General features: G+C 46.6%; 1 protein-coding gene and 2 pseudogenes across 1 annotated transcript; 1 reads left to right on the forward strand and 2 right to left on the reverse strand.

The window, feature by feature from the left end:
* Positions 1–13,364: 13,364 nt before the first annotated feature.
* On the reverse strand, positions 13,365–14,776 carry LOC125542689 (annotated as a pseudogene).
* Positions 14,777–14,966: 190 nt separating this feature from the next.
* On the forward strand, positions 14,967–15,386 carry LOC125546618 (annotated as a pseudogene).
* A 3,051-nt stretch (positions 15,387–18,437) lies between these two features.
* Positions 18,438–21,040, reverse strand: LOC125546620 (ATP synthase subunit alpha, chloroplastic-like; the record flags this gene model as incomplete). The annotated part of the gene is made up of 2 exons (XM_048710806.1): positions 20,843–21,040; positions 18,438–18,989 (listed from the first exon to the last, which is right to left on the reverse strand). Coding segments are annotated over exons 1-2 (750 nt in total), but the record flags the coding sequence as incomplete, so codon positions are not given.
* Positions 21,041–22,615: the final 1,575 nt, after the last annotated feature.

Consider the following 22,615-nt stretch of genomic DNA (forward strand, 5'->3'; position numbering starts at 1 on the left):
GGATTGACAAAACCTTCTAGTTGCATCATATACAACTCTTCTTTAATAAATCCATTAAGGAATGCAGTTTTGTTTATCCATTTGCCAGATTTCATAAAATGCGGCAATTACTAACATGATTCGGACAGACTCTAGCATAGATACGAGTGAGAAACTCTCATCGTAGTCAACACCTTGAACTTGTCGAAAACCTTTTTGCGACAATTCTAGCTTTGTAGATAGTAACACTACTATCAGCGTCCGTCTTCCTCTTGAAGATCCATTTATTCTCAATTGCTCGCCGATCATCGGGCAAGTCAACCAAAGTCCATACTTTATTCTCATACATGGATCATATCTCAGATTTCATGGCCTCAAGCCATTTATCGGAATCTGGGCTCATCATCGCTTCCTCATAGTTCGTAGGTTCGTCATGGTCAAGTAACATGACCTCCAGAATAGGATTACCATACCACTCTGGTGTGGATCTCACTCCGGTTTACCTACGAGATTCGGTAGTAACTTGATCTGAAGTTACATGATCATCATCATTAGCTTCCTCACTAATTGGTGTAGTAGTCATAAGAATAGCTGTGATGAACTACTTTCCAATAAGGGAGAAGGTACAATTACCTTATCAAGTTTTCTACTTTCCTCCCACTCACTTCTTTCGAGAGAAACTCCTTCTCTAGAAAGGATCCATTCCCAGCAACGAATAGCTTGCCTTCGGATCTGTGATAGAAGGTGTACCCAACATTTTTCTTTTTGGGTATCCTATGAAGATGCACTTCTCCGATTTGGGTTTGAGCTTATCAAGTTGAAACTTTTTCATATAAGCATTGCAACCCAAACTTTAAGAAACGACAACTTTGGTTTCTTGCCAAACCACAGTTCAGATTATGTCGTCTCAACGGACTTAGATGGTGCCCTTTTTAACATGAATGCAGCTATCTTTAATGCATAATCCCAAAATGATATTGGTAAATCGGTAAGAAACATCATAGATTGTACTATATCCAATAAAGTACGGTTATGACATTCGGACACACCATAATCTTGTGGTGTTCTAGGTGGCGTGAGTAGTGAAACTATTTCACATTGTTTTTAACTGAAGACCAAACTCGTAACTCAAATATTTGTCTCTGCGATCAGATCGTAGAAACTTTATTTTCTTGTCACGATGATTTTCCACTTCACTCTGAAATTCTTTGAAATTTTCAAATGTTTCAGACTTATGTTTCATCAAGTAGATATACTCATATCTGCTCAAATTATCTATGAAGAACAGAAAATAATGATACCTGTCGCGAGCCTCAATATTCATCGGACCACATACATCAGTATGTATGATTTCCAACAAATCTGTTGCTCGCTCCATTGTTCCGAAGAACGGAGTCTTAGTCATCTTGCCCATGAGGCATGGTTCGCAAGGATCAACTGATTCATAGTCAAGTGATTCCAAAAGCCCATCAGCATGGAGTTTCTTCATGCGCTTTACACCAATATGACCTAAACGGCAGTGGCACAAATAAGTTGCTGAAGGAAATATGCCCTAGAGGCAATAATAAAGTTATTATTTATTTCCTTATATCATGATAAATGTTTATTATTCATGCTAGAATTGTATTAACCGGAAACATAATACATGTGTGAATACATAGAAAAACAGAGTGTCACTAGTATGCCTCTACTTGACTAGCTCGTTAATCAAAGATGGTTATGTTTCCTAACCATGAACAAAGAGTTGTTATTTGATTAACGAGGTCACATCATTAGTTGAGTGATCTGATTGACATGACCCATTCCATTAGCTTAGCACCCGATCGTTTAGTATGTTGCTATTGCTTTCTTCATGACTTATACATGTTCCTATGACTATGAGATTATGCAACTCCCGTTTGCCCGAGGAACACTTTGTGTGCTACCAAATGTCACAACGAAACTGGGTGATTATAAAGGAGCTCTACAGGTGTCCCCAAAGGTAGATGTTGGGTTGGCGTATTTCGAGATTAGGATTTGTCACTCCGATTGTCGGAGAGGTATCTCTGGGCCCTCTCGGTAATGCACATCACATAAGCCTTGCAAGCATTGCAACTAATGAGTTAGTTGCGAGATGATGTATTACAGAACGAGTAAAGAGACTTGCAGGTAACGAGATTGAACTAGGTATTGGATACCGACGATCGAATCTCGGGCAAGTAACATACCGATGACAAAGGGAACAACGTATGTTGTTGTGCGGTCTGACCGATAAAGATCTTTGTAGAATATGTAGGAGCCAATATGGGCATCCAGTTCCCGCTATTGGTTATTGACCGGAGATGTGTCTCAGTCATGTTTGCATTATTCTCGAACCGTAGGGTCCGCACGCTTAACGTTATGATGACAGTTATTATGAGTTTATGCATTTTGATGTACCAAAGTTAGTTCGGAGTCCCGGATGTGATCACGGACATGACGAGGAGTCTCGAAATGGTCGAGACATAAAGATTGATATATTGGAAGCCTATGTTTGGATATCGGAAGTGTTCCGGGTGAAATCGGGATTTTACCGGAGTACCGGGAGGTTACCGGAACCCCCCGGGAGCTATATAGGCCTTAGTGGGCTTTAGTGGAAAGGAGAAAGGGGCAGCCCAAGGTGGGCTGCGCGCCTCCCCCCTCCCCTAGTCCTATTAGGACAAGGAGAGGTGGCCGGCCCCCTCTCTCTCTTTCCCCCCTCAAGGAATCCTATTCCAACTAGGATTGGGGGGGAGTCCTACTCCCGGTAGGAGTAGGAGTCCTCCTGCGCCCTCCTCCTGGCCGGCCGCACCCTCCCCCTTGGCTCCTTTATATACGAGGGCAGGGGGGCACCTCTAGACACACAAGTTGATCCTTGAGATCGTTCCTTAGCCGTGTGCGGTGCCCCCTGCCACCATATTCCACCTCGATCATATTGTAGCGGTGCTTAGGCGAAGCCCTGCGACGGTAGAACATCAAGATCGTTACCATGCCGTCGTGCTGACGGAACTCCTCCCCGACGCTTTGCTGGATCGGAGCCCGGGGATCGTCATCGAGCTGTACGTGTGCTAAGAACTCGGAGGTGCCGGAGTAACGGTGCTTGGATCGGTCGGATCGGGAAGACGTACGACTACTTCCTCTACGTTGCGTCAACGCTTCCGCAGTTGGTCTGCGTGGGTACGTAGACAACACTCTCCCCTCTCGATGCTATGCATCACCATGATCTTGCGTGTGCGTAGGAAATTTTTTGAAATTACTGCGTTCCCCAACAAAAAGATGCTATTAAGCCGATCAAGTGGCATTACCATGGTCGGACACGACCAAGCCCCCGATAGGCGTAGCTATGGTTCAAGTCAGCCAGGTCCCCAAATGATGCAGTGGCATTATGCGGATCAAGAGGTGTAGCGATGGTTCGGGTTCGACCAAGCCCCCAAGTGATTCTGTGGCCTTAGGCCGATCAAGAGGCATGACTGGTTCAGACGTGACCAAGTCCCCAAATGATCTCATGGCTTTCGCCTATCAAAAGGTGTTGCATTGGTTCGGATACGACCAAGCCCCCAAGTGATATAACATGAAACTTTAAAAGCTAACTCAAGGGGTAAACCGGAGGCCGCTTTAGGACAAATAAAACTCCGTGTAACCACACGTGATGTAAAAAGAAACAAAGGCCCCGCTTTAGCTGAGGCTCCGGTTTATTATATTGATCCTAATATATACATTGTCATAGTATGTACATAAGTAGAGCCAATGGCTCAGGTATAATAAGGCCGAAGATGAGCTATGTTCCACGGCCTGTTGGTCTCCTCTTCTGATGTACGTGAGTCTTTATGCTCTCGAATATCGATCAGATAGTATGACCCATTGTGCAGATTCTTGCTGACCACGAAAGGTCCCTCCCAAGGTGGGGATAACTTGTGCATATCAGTCTGGTCTTGCATGAGCCGAAGTACCAAATCTCCTTCTTGAAAGGTCCTGGTTCTGACTCGGCGACTGTGATAACGATGAAGATCCTGTTGGTAAATCGCCGAGCGGGCAGCTGCTATGTCACGCTCTTCGTCCAACAGGTCCAGAGCATCTTGTCGTGCTACCTCATTGTCCGCTTCAACATAAGCCGCTACACGAGGTGAATCATGACGGATATCACTGGGGAGAATCGCCTCCGCTCCATAGACCATGAAGAACGGCGTGTATCATGTTGATCTGTTGGGTGTGGTATTAATGCTCCATAATACAGATGGTAATTCTTCAACCCAACAACCCGGCGTTTGTTGCAAAGGAACCATAAGCCGGGGCTTGATGCCTCGCAAGATCTCTTGATTAGCCCTCTCTGCTTGACCATTGGACTGGGGGTGAGCCACTGATGAAACGCCAAGCCGGATGTGCTCACGTTGATAGAACTCCTTCATAGCACCCTTGGACAAGTTGGTACCATTATCAGTGATGATGCTGTGTGGAAAGCCAAACCGGAAAATCACCTTTTTAATGAATTGAACCGCCGTAGCCGCATCACACTTGCTAACGGGTTCTGCCTCTACCCACTTTGTAAACTTGTCGACCGCCACCAAAAGGTGAGTCTTCTTGTCCTTGGACCTTTTGAAAGGCCCAACCATATCCAGCCCCCAAGTCGCGAATGGCCAAGTGATTGGAATCATCCTCAATTCTTGAGCCGGTACATGAGCACGTCTTGAGAACTTTTGGCAACCGTCACATCGTCTGACCAGATCTTCCGCATCAGCATGAGCAGTCAACCAATAAAAGCCATGACGGAACGCTTTAGCCACCAAAGATTTTGAACCGGCGTGATGACCACAATCTCCTTCGTGGATCTCACGTAAGATTTCACAGCCTTCCTCGGGGGACACACAGCGTTGAAATGCCCCTGACACACTGCATCGATGCAACTCGCCATTGACAATAGTCATGGACTTGGATCGCCGAATTATCTGCCGGGCCAGAACCTCATCCTCTGGTAACTCGCCCCGGTTCAAGTACGCAAGATAAGGAATCGTCCAATCCGTAATAACATGAAGAGCCGCCACCAATTGAGCCTCCGGATCAGGAATAGCCAAATCCTCTTCACCAGGGAGCTTGACCGACGGGTTATGCAGCACATCCAAGAAAACGTTAGGCGGGACCGGTTTGCGTTGAGAGCCCAGCCGGCTTAAAGCATCTGACGCTTCATTCTTCCGACGGTCTACATGGTCCACCTGATAACCTTTGAAGTGACCTACAACAGCATCCACCTCACGACGATATGCTGCCATGAGTGGGTCCTTGGAATCCCAATTGCCAGACACCTGCTGAGCCACCAGGTCCGAGTCACCGAAGCACTTAACTCGGCTTAGATTCATCTCCTTAGCCATCCGGAGACCATTGAGCAAGGCTTCATACTCAGCTGCATTGTTAGTACAAGGGAACATTAAGCGAAGAACGTAACAAAACTTATCACCTCGTGGGGAAGTTAATATGACTCCAGCCCCTGAGCCCTCCAATTGCCTGGACCCATCAAAATGGATAGTCCAATATGTGTGATCCGGCTTCTCTTCAGGTGCTTGCAGTTCTGTCCAATCATTGATGAAATCAACAAGTGCTTGAGACTTGACCGCCGTCCGAGGCACGTATTTCAATCCGTGCGGCCCAAGCTCTATAGCCCACTTGGCGATCCAGCCAGTCGCTTCCCGGTTCTGGATTATATCTCCCAAGGGAGCAGAACTGACCACTGTGATGGGATGTCCCTGGAAGTACTGTTTAAGCTTCCTACTTGCCATAAAAACTCCATATACCAGCTTCTGCCAATGCGGATACCTCTACTTGGACTCAATAAGCACCTCGCTGATATAGTAAACCGGACGCTGAACCGGATGCTCCTTGCCTGCCTCCTTCCGCTCCACCACAATAGCCACACTGACTGCACAAGCATTAGCGGCAACATATAGCAGCAACGGCTCCTTGTCAGTTGGAGCAGCGAGTACAGGCGGATTGGCCAACTGCCGCTTTAAATCCTCCAATGCTTTATCAGCAGCAGAACTCCAGACGAATTGATCCGTCTTCTTTAACATCTGATATAAAGGGATCGCCTTCTCGCCAAGGCGGCTGATAAACCGGCTCAACATGGCAATCCGGCCTGCTAGGCGTTGAACATCATTGATGCATTTCGGTTTAGCTAGGGAGGTGATTGCTGTGATTTTCTCTGGATTAGCCTCAATACCCCTATTGGACACGAGAAGACCCAATAACTTGCCAGCCGGTACACCAAAGACACACTTGGCCAGGTTGAGCATCATCTTGTACGTCCTTAGGTTGTCAAAGGTTTCCTTCAAATCGTCAACCAGAGTCTCCTTCTCCTTTGACTTTACCACAATATCATCCACATAAGCATGCACATTACGGCCAATCTGTTTATGAAGGCAATTCTGTACACACCGCTGATAAGTTGCCTGGGCATTCTTGAGCCCAAAGGGCATAGATACATAGCAGAAGGCTCCAAAGGGAGTTATGAATGTTGTCTTCTCCTGGTCCTTAACTGCCATCTTGATCTGAGATAACCAGAATATGCATCCAGGAAACTCAAACGCTCACAACCCACCGTAGCATCGATAATCTGATCAATACGGGGGAGGGTAAAAGGATCTGCTAGACAAGCTTTGTTAAGATCTGTGTAGTCCACACACATGCGCCAGGTGCCGTTTTTCTTAAGGACCAGCACCGGATTAGCCAGCCATTCAGGATGGAAGACTTCAATGATAAAGCCAGCTGCTAAGAGCCTGGCCACCTCTTCTCCAATAGCTTTGCATCTTTCTTCATTGAACCGGCGTAGGAACTGTTTCACCGGTTTGTACTTAGGATCCACATTAAGAGTGTGCTCAGCGAGTTGCCTCGGTACACCTGGCATGTCAGAAGGCTTCCATGCAAAAATTTCCCGATTCTCACGGATGAACTAGATGAGCGCGCTTTCCTATTTCGGATCCAAGTTGGCACTGATACTGAATTGCTTGGACGAATCGCCAGGTACGAAGTCAACAACTTAGTCTCAGCCGCCGATTTGAACTTCAGGGCCGGATCATGTTCCGTAGTCGGCTTCTTCAATGGAGTCATGTCCGCCGGATCAACATTGTCCTTGTAATACTTCAGCTCCTCCGTGGCACAAACCGACTCCGCATAAGCCGCATCACCTTCTTCACACTCCAAAGCAATTTTTCGGCTTCCGTGAACCGTTATTGTTCCTTTGTGACCCGGCATCTTGAGCTGCAAATACACATAACAAGGCCGTGCCATAAACTTGGCGTCAGCCGACCGCCCGAACAGGGCGTGATATGGACTCTGGATTTTTACCACCTCAAAGGTTAGTGCCTCTGACCTGGAATCATGATCATCTCCAAAGGATACTTCCAAAGCTATCTTGCCAACAGGATATGCTGACTTACCAGGCACCACACCATGGAACACCGTATTGGACGGTTTAAGATTTTTATCTATTAACCCCATACGACTGAAGGTCTCATAATATAAGATATTAATGATGCTTCCTCCATCCATGAGCACCTTGGTGAACTTATAACCTCCCACCTGAGGTGCCACCACCAATGCTAGCTGACCCGGATTATCAACCCGGGGAGGGTGATCCTCTCTGCTCCATACGATTGGCTGTTCAGACCAGCGTAGATAACGGGGCACGGCCGGTTCAACAGAATTTACTGCTCACTTATGAAGCTTCTGACCTCGCTTGTCCAAGCTAGTAGTGAAGACATGATATTGCCCTCTATTCAACTGCTTCGGGTGACTAATAACCCGACTGCTGCTGCTGCTGATTGTAACCACCTGGACTATTCTGATTACCTTGATTGTTATGTCCGCCCTGATTACCATTAAACCCTGAACCGGAATTTCCTCCGCCGTAACCCGGCCCGGATCCTGAGCCACCGCCTGATCCGTGGTCATACCGGAAAGCATTAGAGTTCTTGAACTCCTGCATAATGTAACAATCCTTCCAAAGGTGATTGGCTGGCACCTCCTTCGTCCCATGTTTTGGACAAGGCTGGTTTAACAGATAAGACAGGCGGTCCGGGTTAGGATTAGGCGCTCCACTGCAATTCAGCGTTTTACCCTTACGTCGCTGGCCCTTGTCCTGCGCGTTGGTATTAGCCACAAAGTCCATGCTGCCATCCGCTTTACGCTTGCCTCCGTTTCCATGACCTGCCGGGTTATGCTGCTGTCCTTTGGAGTTGCTGCACTTCTTTCCCTTCCCTGCCTTGTCGTCATCAGACTCGGGATCCTTGGTACTACAGAATCAGCATACTTCACTAACGCAGCCATGAGGGTCCCTATATCGTTGCAATGGCGCTTCATTCGTCCCAATTTCAACTTTAGAGGCCCAAACCGGCAGATGCCTTCCAAGGTTATAACCGCGGTGTCGGCATTGATACGGTCTGATGAATGCAAAATTTGTGAGACCCGGCGCACCCAACGAGTCGTTGACTCTCCTTCTTCCTGAACACAGACTGCTAAATCCACTATAGACATGGGCTTTTTACACGTATCCTTGAAGTTCTGGATAAACCGGGCTCGCAATTGGGCCCATGAACTGATAGAGTTGGCCGGTAAACTTTTTAACCAGGTGCGGGCCGTTCCTTCGAGCATCATGGTGAAGTATTTTGCACACGCCGCATCACCTACATCCAACATCTCCATGGTCATCTCATAGCTCTCTACCCATGTCTCTGGAGGCTGATCGGCAGTGTAATTTGGCACCTTGTGCGGGCCCTTGAAGTCCTTGGGCAGGCGCACGTTGCGTAAAGAGGGGATGAGACAAGGCACTCCCAAAGAGCTAGAAGAAACGCCGGGCTCAATCGAGGTAGTTGGACGAACCGGCGTAAGCTGGCGTGCCTCATGTTGTGCTGCTAACTCGGCCTCCCTGCGCGCTCGGGCCCGGTCCACCACTTCCTGAGCATCACCAACACCACCCGCCGGGTTGTTACCACGGGGTACTTGACGGTTTCGTGCATTACTCGACACTGCCGGTTCATCCATCCACCTGCTATAACTCCGGCTTGGACGAGGGGTGGAATGAATTCGATCACGACTGTATGAGTATGCTTCCTGTTGGATCAAGGCTGTCCGAAGAAGCTCCTTAACCCGGCGCGTTTCTACCGCCTGCGGCGAATCACCTTCAATTGGGATGGCCTCCAGCCGTGCCGCCGCAGCAACAAGGTTATCCATCGGGTTGGAGTAGTGACCCAGAGGTGTCGGGACAGCCTGAGGTACGACAGCATTTTGACGAGGTGGATCCATCAAGCGAGGATGAATCGGCGCGCCCGTCCCTGGTGCTTCTGCCCGGTTCACCACCGGCGGGTTGCTAGTTCCCGCTCCCGGGGTGTTGAAGAGATCTTTAGCTTCGAAAACCTGGGGCAAACGAGACCGGTATTTCCGCTTCAGGACCTCATGCGATGCGTTCTGATCCAGCATAAGTCTGTAAGCTTGCGCATCCAACGCGGCCCGTTCTGCAGTCATCCTGGCATCCTCAGCGGCTAGGTCGGCCTTGGCTTGAGTGATCTGATCTCTCACCTTCGCAATTTCCGCATCATGGGCGTCCTGATCCGCCGGGTTAGCCTCTGCCATAAGCGTAGCCAACGCATCAAATAGATCGGACAAAACTTGAGCCGGCGGGCGCACAGGGCCACCTGCCCCGGCAGCTGTCGCCGCTACTGACCCGAAGATCATCGCTGCTGTGGTCGAAGAGTGAAGCGCCTCTTGTGTACCGGCCATGAATATTCTGACCCGGCTGGGCAGATCATAGGGGTCCGGAATACTGTCGCCATCGGAACAACCCCAAATCCGATCGTCTTGCAGTCGATACAAAGATTCGGTTTCTCCTGTCGATGACTCGTCCCGGGATACATGACGGTCTCGCCACCAGATTCCAATCCATCCTCATAGCTTCCTCCATGGATGACTCCCACGAAGGCACGCTTCACGGCCGGTTTAACCTGGGCAGATCACGCACGCTGAGCCATCTCGAAGAGGTCGGTGCAGATGTCCGGCTCAGGGCCCGGTTCACCGATTTTGCCAATGAAGACGTGTATGCCACCAAAGGGGACCCGGTACCCGTACTCGATTGAGCCGGCGTCGGGGCCCCATCCTGCATCATCGATGTAGAGCTTGCCGCGACGACTCTTGGTCATCCGGCCCACAACGTAGCCCTTGAGTCCTTCGAAGTTGCCCTCCAAGAACTTGAAACCATCGTGCGATATCCCCACGGTGGGCGCCAACTGTCGTGGTTTTGTCACGGCAGATGTCCTCATGAAAGGACTTAGTCATGGAGCCATCGCGACGGGTTAGCTTGAAGGGGTTAAAGCGGACACAGGGACGCGAGAGAGTTTATACTAGTTCGGCCCCCTCGATGAAGGTAAAAGCCTACGTCTAGTTGTGATGGAATTGATGGGGTTTCGATGACTAGGGAGCAAACAAGCTTCGCCTAAGTCTCGAGTTGTTGTCTGTTGTCCTTGAACCGCCGTCGGGTCGTCCCCTTATATACACGGGCGACACCCGTCGGTTTATAGAGTCCCAACACCGGCTCATAGACATGTCGGGTTTGGTCTCTACCTATTCCTAACTTACAATACAAGTTACATACCAACTCCGGTTTATGGCTACAGGCCTTAAACCGACTATGGGCCCTTAGCCCTCATCTGCCTTCTTGGGCATTTAACATACTTAACTATTGGCGAAGTTAACCCGGCCCAGATAGGCCGGTTCATGCCCAGTAGTAATATTCCCAACAACTACGGCTTTTCAGCCTCCCTTTGCTGGTTCCGAACTATCACTGATCCCAGAGATCAACCTTCAAACCTTTTTCTTTGAATCTCAGGAAGGCTTTCTCGGGGAGAAAGCTGGTTGGGGAACTGCTAAACGACCTAAAAGAAAAAGAGGAGACTGACTCTGACCTTTCAAAGCCCTATCTCATCTGGTTGATAGTAGAAGGTACGTACGATGATACCATGGACATAAACGAGGTCGAGCATATCTTTAATGATTTCAAACTAAAGCGTACCTAAAGCCTGCCCTGGATATGAAAAAGGGATTTGAGCCAGAAGAAGATGAGGATCTATCACCAGATGAGGAAATGGAAACAACTAAGTATTAGTTAGGTTTAGGTTCAGGAAATGGAAATGGTAGCAGCGGCCCAAAAATGGTAAGGTTTTCTTTTCAAAGAAAAAGGAACGCAAAAGTTTTGCGAAATCCTTATCTTTCGGCTTTTTAAAGAAGATAGGCCATTACAAAAACAAGGTATAACAGTCAACTTTCCTATCAGGATTTTACAACCTGAATACCAAGGGACCACTATTAGAAGAGAGCATAATAAGTAAATGCCAGTGCCATCTTTGACTTTTTGATGGTCGGCGGCGCCATAAACTCGATAACCAGCACCGTGGAGTCAAGAAATTCAACTAAATAGAATCCTAAAACAATCTTATTCGAGCACACACGGGACCCACAACAATGAAATTCACACAAGCGGCAACCATCCGAGCAGAGAATGGAGAAGGGAAATATACTTGAAATTGTTTTTTCTGAATGAGAAAGCCTTTGGCAAACTCCTTGCAAATCTGTTTTTGCCGGGCACAATAGACATATCTGCTCAGTCACAACATAAGAAACCCCCAATGTTCCTCAAAGCCTACCCGGCCTGACAGCTTTAGTTGAATGATCTGATCCCGAAGCAAGCTTTCTACCTAAATTGCTATGACAGGCCAACTAATGATAGGACTACCTATCTTGATGCTTTGAATCTGTATTCAGAGATTTTTTCCAACTACCGGGACTACTAATTTCAAGTACAAAGCTCTCCTATGAATATGCTACTGCTCTTACTTTCTACCGGAATCCGAGCATTGAAGCAAGCTCTTTATCGCGCCATAACCAAGTCTCTCCTTGCAGCTCTGACCAATCCACCCGTCATTGCAAATAACTGCTCCTTACTATTTGATTGTATGTCCATTTTTGCTTGATGTCTAGCTCACCGGATCTGGTACATGAAAAAGCCATTCCTTTTCGCTTTCCTTCAACCACTCAGTATACTTTTTTACTGGAAGAGTCAAGCGAAAAAGCAATTAGTTTAGAAGGAAGAGGGGGCTTATGTCCTCATTTCACTCCTTTTGCTCCTGCGAGACACGACTCAACTAATTTTTACAATTGACAGGGTAGCCCGGAGGTCAGATGAAGGGTCTTCCCCATAAAGATAGATTAGTACTTGGAAGGTTCAGATGAAGGAAGGGCTGAAACAAGGCAAAAACTATTCAATGGGGTAAATAAATATGAGCAATCCGTGAGAATAGCAAACCCCTATCTCTTAAAAAGAAGAAGATAGATAGGTCCACGAGTTGAGACAGAGAAGTTCTAACTAATCAAGTAGGAGTTTACCCACGAGAGTCAGAGGCTGCATCATCAAAGGGGTATAGAAATAATTCAGAAGCACTATGGCCTGAAGCGAAGGGCAGGAACGAACGGAATCAATGTGTTCCAATTTATCCGGAGTAAGGACAGCAGCTGAGAAGGGACAAAAAAATAGCGTAGACAAAAGGTAGGACCAGATCATGCGAAGAGCTCTTCGCCCTATTGATTAGGAATCTCGATCAGAAACCACCAGGCCATGTCTCCCGATAAAAGATGATCCCCACAATGGATGTCAGGCCTTGGCTTTATAAAATCTGATTGGATCCGCACTAGAGGATAAGAATACAGATAGGCTGACTAAGAAGATCTTCAAATTGTCTTACCTGAAAAGATGAGTTATTCAAAGGAATACCTGAAGAATAGAATAGAACAGAATAAACACATGGCACAGCTGGGTGCTAGAATAGTAGTTGATATAAGTTCTAGTCACTTAAAAAAAGAACCACTGCTTAACTTAATTAGATCGTAGAAGATAAGCAAGCGGGTTCGGGCAGTTAGTCTTATTTGAAGGCAAGAAGTTCAGGTAGTAAGGGCTAGGTTTATGTAGGGGCTATATTTTTGATAAACATATGGTCTTGCTCATTTCTCATCAAGGAATGGAGATTGGGTTGGTGTTTGGAAGGGGGATTCAGTAAACTGACCTTGGCCAGCAAGCAGAAAAAGGACTGATGTCTTGGGGCGCGCTAGCACGCGTACCCTTCTTCTGCGAGACTCCATCCAAATCCACCACTTACTTGTTGGTTGGTGTTCCATTCTGTTATCTTAGACTATGCTGCCTTCTTCAATTCCATTCTTAGTCTCCCTAGTCAAAGTCTTCTTGCTGGCCCAACCCAACATGCATTTTAGAGTGCCGTGCCAGGGCGATAGGCGCTCCGCCAGTCACGCATGATCGCCAGAGCCTTTCTTGGCTATGTAAATATAGGGCCAGAATAAGTGCAAGATCCTCAACAAAATGGATTAAGGTGGGCTTCGGATTTTTCATAATTTTTTTCTATCTTTTCATCAAGTTCTTGTTTGATCTGCCGCTATTATCACAATATCCCTCCTTTTAGGGTTAATGCTATCAATGGTGAATCGATCATTCGCTATCCTTTTTTTTAGAAGAGCTTTTTTGAATGGAAGAAAATGTAATGAAACCCACGATGGCTACTGAATAACCTCCTTTGATTTTTTTATAATAAACCCTTTTACCTTTTTCTTCGTTCGCCAAATCTTCTTCAGTTCTATCCAAGCTCGGTTTTGTCTGAATCTTTGTGGAAGAAGAAGCGGTTCGCCAGCCGCTACATCCAGGGATCCCACAAAATCATTAAACCTGGCGGCTGCTCGCTCTTTGATCAGTGATTCACCGGCCACTAGATCGATGAAGAATCTCCAAAAATCCGCTTTTTGATTAGTGATTCACCAGCCACTACATTCTTGGATCCCACCTTATTCTCAAACCTGGTGGCTCGCTTGATTGGCAGTCCTGTAAGCTCATCTTGCATACAAATTTTTGGGGTACCAGGGCCTGCATCCACCAAGAACATTTCTTCCCTTAAGCGTAAGCGTAAAACTGAAGATTGTGAGGCGTTTCCACTACATAATAAGAAACTAGAATTAGATCTTGGAAATGATCGACTCCAATAGATGCTCATCATAAGCTTTTTTTTCCTCCTATTCCTATTGATCAGAAGTATCCAGCAGCGCCACGCCAGAGTGACTTCCGAAGCGCTACGGACGGGACGAAATCCGGCAGCCAGTTGCTGGCTCTGAATAACCAGCCCAGCAAGAAGCTAAATTCTTCCATAACATAACATAACGGGGCGGGGTTGTGTGCAAGCCGAGTGACGTAGGTGCACAAGAGTACTTCGCGCCACAACCATCTCTTTTTTATAGGTTCTACGGACCGATGCCTCCTGCTTCATCTGGTAAAAAAGAGTCATAGATATGCCTGTAATTAGAAGGAAGAACCGCCATAAAAATCTTCCTCATGTATCGTCTGTAGCGGAACTATGAACGGGAGCTAGCAATCTGGACCGTATTGAAAAGGTTCCTAAGACACAGCATGGAAGAGTCAAAATATTCAGAAGCGATGCCCAAGAATGAAGAAGGGGTAGAATTACTGAATTAATACGAGTTGTGGCTAATACCCGAGGCATAAAAGATGCATTTTCTACGGGATCCCGAAACCACCAGCCACCCCGACCTAATTCATGATGAGCCCACCAACTTCCTGGCGAGATGCCTACGGTTAAAAACAACCGACATGTCAAGATCCAAATTTGAATTGGTTCCTGGTCCTGGTCAGAGACCATCATGTTCGCGCCGGCGGTCCAACAAAGAGGTGAAGTAGTGGTGTCTTTCTTTCCATTACGAACGACACGTTTCGCCTGCTCCCTCCCCGTGTCCATTAGCGGCTCCTGTCCAGAGCGAAGAGAAGGCGAAAAAGCGCCGCCGAAGCAGCATGAGCAGGCTTCTATTGCTACGCAACAATAGAGCAGGCGCGCCGCCCACAAAATGTTTGAATGATCGGGTAAAGAGCGAGCTTCTTATATGGGATCCGACGCATCCAGCAGAGCGAAGCAGCGTTCCATTCTTTTCGGCGGCATCCTTCCGCATTGGCGGCGAGTGGAGTGCCACAATCCCATTCATCATTTTTGATCTACATAACCCAAAGCCCATAGCACTGGCGACATCTCCGGCATAAATGCAAGGAGGATGTATAGCTGATATAGGATCTTGTGGAACTGGATTTGATTGCAAGCGGTTCGGTACGAACGAAGAAATTTCGAACAAAAGGTTCGGAACTCGCTGATAGGAAAGGAGAGAAAAACAAAGCAATGCCAAGAGCTCCGTCAATCTGCTGTTCATCGATAGACGAAGCTCTCTCTTTTTCATCTCGTGCCAGATGTAACAAAAGATTAGTCCTTTTTCCTTCTCGCGAACCACGGGAGCGCCCAGCGCCCAGAAGAGCAAAGCTCATTCTCCAACGAAGTTCAGAATCAACAAGGGTTGTCCGAACGAAGGGAGTGTACAACTGGGGCGCAGCCCGACTTTTTTGTTGGAGAGATAGAATGGAGTTCTTCAGGAAGTTCGAGACAAAGGAAAAAAATCAAAGTTTCTCTATAGCCTCTTCATTTTGAGACACTATGGCTTTGGGGTCGACCCCGGTAACAAAAAAGGAATCCATAAAAACTTGGGATCCAACACCATGATAAAATACTACCCTCGTGATTAGACCATGTCCCTGAGATTTGATAAAAAAAGGTGCATTAGCGGTTAATAACGTTGTAATTAGATAAGTTATTTGGAATATGACGGAACAAAAGACCAATGAAAGGAAGAAGAATGCACCAAAATGCAAGTGTTGGACCAAACGCTGGTGGGTGTTTCTTGTTGTAAGTGAATGCAATGAAAAGACCCGGAAATAACGAATAATGAGAAAATTCATTTATAGACATTTCGTGCTCATTTCCAAATTTATGCTTAGTTATTCCCATCATCCAGTAACCACAGGATGATCCCAATCTCCTTTTAGTAATAGATCTTTTTGATATGTCTCAGTCTCAGCGGCAAGGAAGAGAAAATGCATCGAGTCGTTTATCAAGAAAGTGGACGAGCATGGCGGTCCCTATATCTCTGAGGGGTGTACCACTTTTTTTTTCAAGTCAGCTTAAGAGGTTCAAAAGAGAAAGTCACTCTCCTTATTCTTGGCTAGTGGAATGGAAGCAAGACTCTTTCCTATCCACTTTGCCGAGGGGAGAGAACTAAAAGATAACTCAAGCTAGACAGAAAGGTGCAAAAGTCCACAGTTTCTTAAGGATCCTATAAGCAAGTAGGTTAAGATTGTCATTTAGCTTCAATTTCTTCAGTCTCACAAGCGGGTCCGCATGCAACAAAAGAAATTGTATTTTCCTACTACTCCGACCTTGCCCTGAAAGGATAAGGAAATTGGATAAGAGCGAGAGCTAGACTGACTGTTGGTCCAATGCTAGTGGAGGATTCAGACTGAGGACCCCCTGTGGCGGCTACTCATAAGAAGATGAAGGATTGAAAGAGGACTGATCACCCCTCTGATTTGTGATCTTTTAATAGAAAGAAAAAGCCTTCTCTCAGACTTAAAGGTAAATGAAAGCGGGATTTTTTTTCTCTCCTCTAAGCTAGCAGCAAGTCAAGTAATCTGAGAATGCTGCCCCCAATCCGTAGCTGAGGACGAACTCAACTCATAAGCTTTTTTTGAACCAAGCACCTGTTGTAGAAATGAAAAACCACCCACTAGCAGAGGCTGGAACAACCCATAGAAGTGTAGGGGCTGCTTCAACCAGGCGTACCCGTATCCATTGATTTACCTCCTCTAGAGAGTATTGAACTTTGTGACAAATAGGTTATAGTTACACTCCTTAACTCCCTATTCGCGAGATATAAAAGCTAGCTAGTAAGAAGACTTTCCCTTCTTTTCTGGGAGGGTGAGAACTTGAAAGACTGGCAGAGAAAAGGAAGAAAAGCGGCTAATGCTATCTAAACGATTATTTCAAAGTTTACCAAGTTCGATCGTTCACGAGACAGGGGACTCTTTTAAATAAGACAGTGTATGGCTGCGAATAAGTCTATTCGGCAAGTCATAGAGAAGGACTGGATATAAGCTATTCCCCGGTTCTTCATTGGATCCTTTTAGTTTCATATTACTTTTTGGAAGCAATCTCATAATAATATGTATTAGGGACAGCATTTAGGATAGCAAAAGCTTTTTTGGAGCAAGAGGGATTACCTTCCAGATTCTTTTGTGATACCCTCTGTGTCGCCTTCTCCTGGATGGTCAGCCCAGTGTCCTGAATCCTTGAGCTCTTCCTCATGGCTTTGACTGGTGACTTACATTTCATCTTATTTGCTGCTCTCTTGGTCCTTGGATATGATGTCTTCTGCCACTCTCCTTGGTGGCTATTCTCCACCATCTCAGTCCCCTCTGAGGTCAGCTGAATCTGATCAGTGGCTGTCTCTGCCTAATCCACCAAGTGTGTACAAGACAAGATCTTTGTCTGTCACAGGTTCTCCTGCTGCTGCAAGTTGATCAGACTGGAATTTGATCCTGCGCAGATAATCTTGAGCAGTCTGGGATCCTTTCTTGATCGTTTGGATCTGAATACGCACTCAATTATTTGAGCATTTGTCATACAGCCAAGACTTCCGGGTTTTTTTCAGGTTTTCTCCCTTTTCTACGAAGGTTTTCTGCTCCGCCTGCACCAGTGAATTATTCTATTCTTCTCCTTTGGTTCAGTCTGTGGGGAAATCAGAATTCACCATTGAATCCTGTGGATCAGCTCCCTTACATAATAATATTTCACTGTATCAGCTACGAGGGGAAAATCTGAAAGACAGAGGATAGAGAGTGAGAGAAAGAGTGTGAGACTTGCGCCACTCTCCATTTCGAGGGGATTTCGACGATTCTGGGGTGATTGAACTATTTCTTTACCTGTTCAATTTCTAACGAATCAAGATATCCTCTTGTTCTGGTATAAATAGTAGCTATCTGCTCTTCCATTGGGAGAGGATTTGCCTGGGATTGTTTAAGCAATTCCCTTAATCGTCGACCCCTTGCCAATTGATTCTGACTTGTTTTATCGAGAGCAGAGGCGAACAATAGGCTTGTCACTCTGTGAATTGAGCTAGTTCCAATTTGGATTTGCTAGCTACTTGTTTCATGGCTTTAATTTGAGCCGCAGATCCTACTCTGGAAACAGAAATACCCACATTAATAGTGGGTCGAATTCCGGCATGGAATAGATCCGCAGATAAGAATATTTGTCCATCTGTAATGGAGATTACATTAGTAGGAATATAGGCGGAAACATCTCCAGATTGAGTCTCAACTATTGGTAAAGCGGTCATACTTCCTTCGGCACCCCAGGCTTTACACTTTATGCTTCCGGCTCGTATGTTGTGTGGAATTGTGAGCGGATAACAATTTCACACAGGAAACAGCTATGACCATGATTACGCCAAGCTATTTAGGTGAGACTATAGAATACTCAAGCTTGTGCCTGTTTGGAGAGATCATCATAAATTATTAAAGTATGCCGTTCGCGGTACATAAAATACTCAGCCAGGGCTGCTCCCGTATAAGGAGCAAGGTATTGTAATGTAGCAGGTGAATCCGCCATTTCAGCTACTACAATAGTGTATTCCATGGCCCCCTCCTCATGGAAAGTAGTTACTACTTGAGCTACGGAGGATGCTCTTTGACCGATAGCTACATAAACACATATTACACCTTGCCCTTTTTGATTGAGAATTGTATCTGTGGCTACTGCTGTTTTGCCAGTCTGTCTGTCCCCAATAATGAACTCTCGCTGACCGCGCCCCATAGGGATCATTGAATCGATAGCAATAAGCCCTGTTTGAAGAGGTTCGTATACGGAACGCTTGGAAATTCTACTTGGAGCAGGAGATTCAATTAAGCGAGATTCGGAAGCTACAATTTCGCCTCTCCCATCAATAGGTTTAGCCAGAGCATTTATAACACGACCCAAGTTATATACGCTCACGGGTATCTGAGCAATTCTTCCGGTTGCTTTTACAAAACTTCCCTGTTGATGCTAAACCATAGCTCTAACTAAGTCAAATTCCACAATTTCTAAGAATGATATGCTTTTTTTCATTTTCCACTGTGAAAGCTTCTCTCAATCCCTCCCTAGTCCTTTCTTTCCTGGGCACAGGCTTACCTGGTTGACCGCCCACATTCATTCATTGTTCGTTCTGTTGTGGAATCGAACCACAGAGCTAGCGCAATTGGGATTTAGAGTCCCATGCGCGAAACTAAAGAGGATTTTCGGTCCTCTGCTCTACCAGCCAGAACCTAGAAGGACACTTCACACCCGATTTGACACAGCTAGACTGGAAACACTGCTTGTCAAGAGCACAGACCCCAGTATAGAATACTTTTTTGAGTATGTTGGTAAGGTCCGGTCATCCGCTTCTGTGCTTGCACTTCTGCGTAACTAGGGGTGCAGGATCAGGGAAGGTGGTGTGCTGCAAAAGTACTAAGGCTGTGTGGTGGTCTTTGGTCAGGGAGAAAAACAACGGACTATTACGGACCCTCCAAGGTGCCCTCGTCTAATTGGCCCCCCTGATTTTCAGTTGTGACCCCACCTCACTTAATTTAATTCCAGCCAATCAGGATCTAATTACCCCGTAAATCCCTCGTGAAAGGTTCGTGCGTCTAGCATCTCTCGTCTTTGGTAGAATGTTTACTGAACAAGAACTCACAGATGTTGAAAGTGATGGGTTGGCAGTTGCATCTAGGAAATGCACATTGACAACCGGATGACAATATACACACCTTACCATACAAAAAGACTTTCGCCCCGCTTTATATATAAAGCAATAACCGACCACAACTCAGATACAAATGATCGTCACCACGACACACACGCATACCCAAAACTGGATACATAAGCGCTGAATGCAACAACACTACCCCTGGTACTATAAGAGCAATCAGAGTTCTCAACCGTGAACACGCCACCGAGAAGAGAAAGAGGCGCATATGATGAACCGTGTGCTCTAAGGCAGCACCTTCAGGAAGGTTACGACACCAGAGCGCTGCCACCGCCTGACACGAGGATCAGAGTTTCCCCTGGAGCAACACGACGGGCAATGAGAGTCACAACGACGCCTTCAAGAAGGAAACAATCTTCGCTGTCGTCAGTCTGTCCGAAGATAGATCAGGTCTTCACCCTGGCCAACACTCACCACCACCAGACGCCACACCCCGCCGCCCACGCCGCCCACACGGCCATGGCCAATGGACAACACCTAACCACGGGCTCTGCCAATGAGCACCGCGGAACCACCCCCAAGGGCGCCACCCTGGCATCAAAGACCTGGACACCACCTCACTCGAGACCCACCGCTACCCAACCAAAGATATGAGTGGAAAGGATCCGCCTTTCGCACCCGTGGCTGCCACCAACGCCGAAACTCAATAGGCCGCCCAATACTGGCCTTCATCGACCTGCCCCGCGGCACCGGGCACGAGACGAGCTTGGTCCTGATGCCGGGCGCGAGATGAGCACGGTCCTGCTGCCGGGCGCGAGATTGGGTCGGTCCTACTGCCGTGCGCGACACGAGCTCGGTCCTACTACCGAGCGCGAGATGAGCGATGCACCGTAGTCGGGGGAGGCCGAACCTTTGATGAAGGTAGCAACCAGACGACGAGGAGAGGGACCGAAGGTCGAAACGAGCCACCTACAGATGAGCTGACGCCGGAAAGCCAGCCGCCGCCCCAGCCGGCCCGCCAAGCTGCCTTGATGTCGGCATGGCAAAAAAGCCACCTCACCGCTGCCGCCCCCAGCCAAAGCTGCAACCATGCCGGGCTGGGGCCCAAACCCGCCCCACCCGCCGGAAAAAAAATGCGACAAATCCGGCCGGCACACATTACCACCATTGCGACCATGTCGCTGACGACGAGCGCACAGCCCCGTGCACCACGGCTGGCCCTTGCAGCCTCAGCCCGCGTCGCCGCCAGCCAGAGCACTCGCCCGATCCCACTGCGCCCCTGATGAGCAGCCGCCCACATGGCCAACCCAGGATGCCACCGCCCTGCCACCACGCCGCGTTGTCCTGCAGAACTGCGCATCTCCGCGCCGGCCCACCGTGAGGAAGGGGAAGATGCCCCGCCGCCACTGATGCCGGCCGGGCTTTGCCCGACGGCGCGATTCGACGGTGGCGATTAAGATCATCAAGAGTATACCCAATAGCAGCACGGTGCTTCTTCAGAGTTTTCAATAATCTTTCTTCTTCATGCTCTGGTAGGTTAGCACTAATAATAACAGATATATCTTCTTTTCATCAAGATAGGCATATTTAAGATTATCAGGCAATGGTTTAAGCTCAAACACGGGATCACCCTTGGGTGGAGGGGGATCCCCTAGGATTTCAACAGGCAAATTGTGTTTCAGAATAGGTTCTTGTTTAAAGAATACTTCATCTATTTCCCTTCTTTCATTCATAAACATATCATTTTCATGGTCCAGCAAGTATTGTTCTAAAGGATCACTAGGAGGTACGGCAATAGAAGCAAGACCAATAATTTCATCCTTACTAGGCAATTCTTCTTCACGGTGTTGTTTACTAAATTAAGAGAAATTAAACTCATGAATCATATCATCCAAGCCAATAGTAACAACATTCTTTTCGCAATCTATCTTAGCATTCACAGTATTCAAGAAGGGTCTACCAAATATAATGGGACAAAAGCTATCTTGTGGGGAACTAAGAACAAGAAAATCAGCAGGATATTTAGTTTTCCCACACAAGACTTCAACATCTCTAACAATTCCCACTGCTGAAATAGTATCTCTATTGGCAAGTTTAATTGTAACATCAATATCTTCTATCTTAGCGGGTGCAATTTCATGCTTAATTTCTTCGTACAGAGTATAAGGTATAACACTAGCACTAGCACCCATATCACATAAGCCATGATAACAATGATCTCCTATTTTAACAGAAATAACAGGCACGCCTACCACAGATCTATGTTTATCTTTAGCACCAGGTTTAGCAATTCTAGCAGTCTCATCGCAAAACTGAATAACATGCCCATCAATATTATCAGCTAAGAGATCTTTAACAATAGCAATCTTAGGTTCAACTTTAACTTGCTCAGGAGGTGTATAAGTTCTAATATTGCTTTTACGAACTACAGTTGAAGCTTTAGCATGATCCATTATTCTAACAGGGAAAGGTGGTTTCTCAACATAAGAAGTAGGAACAATAGGATCATCGTAAGTGACAATCTTTTCTTCAACTTTAATAGGTGCAGCTACTTTTACTTCTATGGGAGGATGATATTTAAACCACTTCTCCTTGGGGAGATCAACATAAGTAGCAAAAGATTCACATAAAGAAGCTACTATCTCAGAGTCAAGTCCATATTTAGTGCTAAACTTACGGAAAATATCGGTATCCATAAAAGATTTAACACAATCAAACTTAGGTGTCATACCTGACTCTTTACCTTCATCGAGGTCCCAATCTTCAGAGTTGCGTTTAATTCTATCCAATAAATTCCATCTGAATTCAATAGTCTTCATCATAAAAGAGCCAGCACAAGAAGTATCGAGCATGGTGCGATTGTTATCAGAAAGCCGAGCATACAGATTTTGAATAATCATTTCTCTTGAGAGCTCATGATTGGGGCATGAATATA

This window comes from Triticum urartu, chromosome 3 (genome assembly GCF_003073215.2).
Source record: "Triticum urartu cultivar G1812 chromosome 3, Tu2.1, whole genome shotgun sequence".
In the NCBI taxonomy this organism is placed as follows: Eukaryota; Viridiplantae; Streptophyta; class Magnoliopsida; order Poales; family Poaceae; genus Triticum; species Triticum urartu.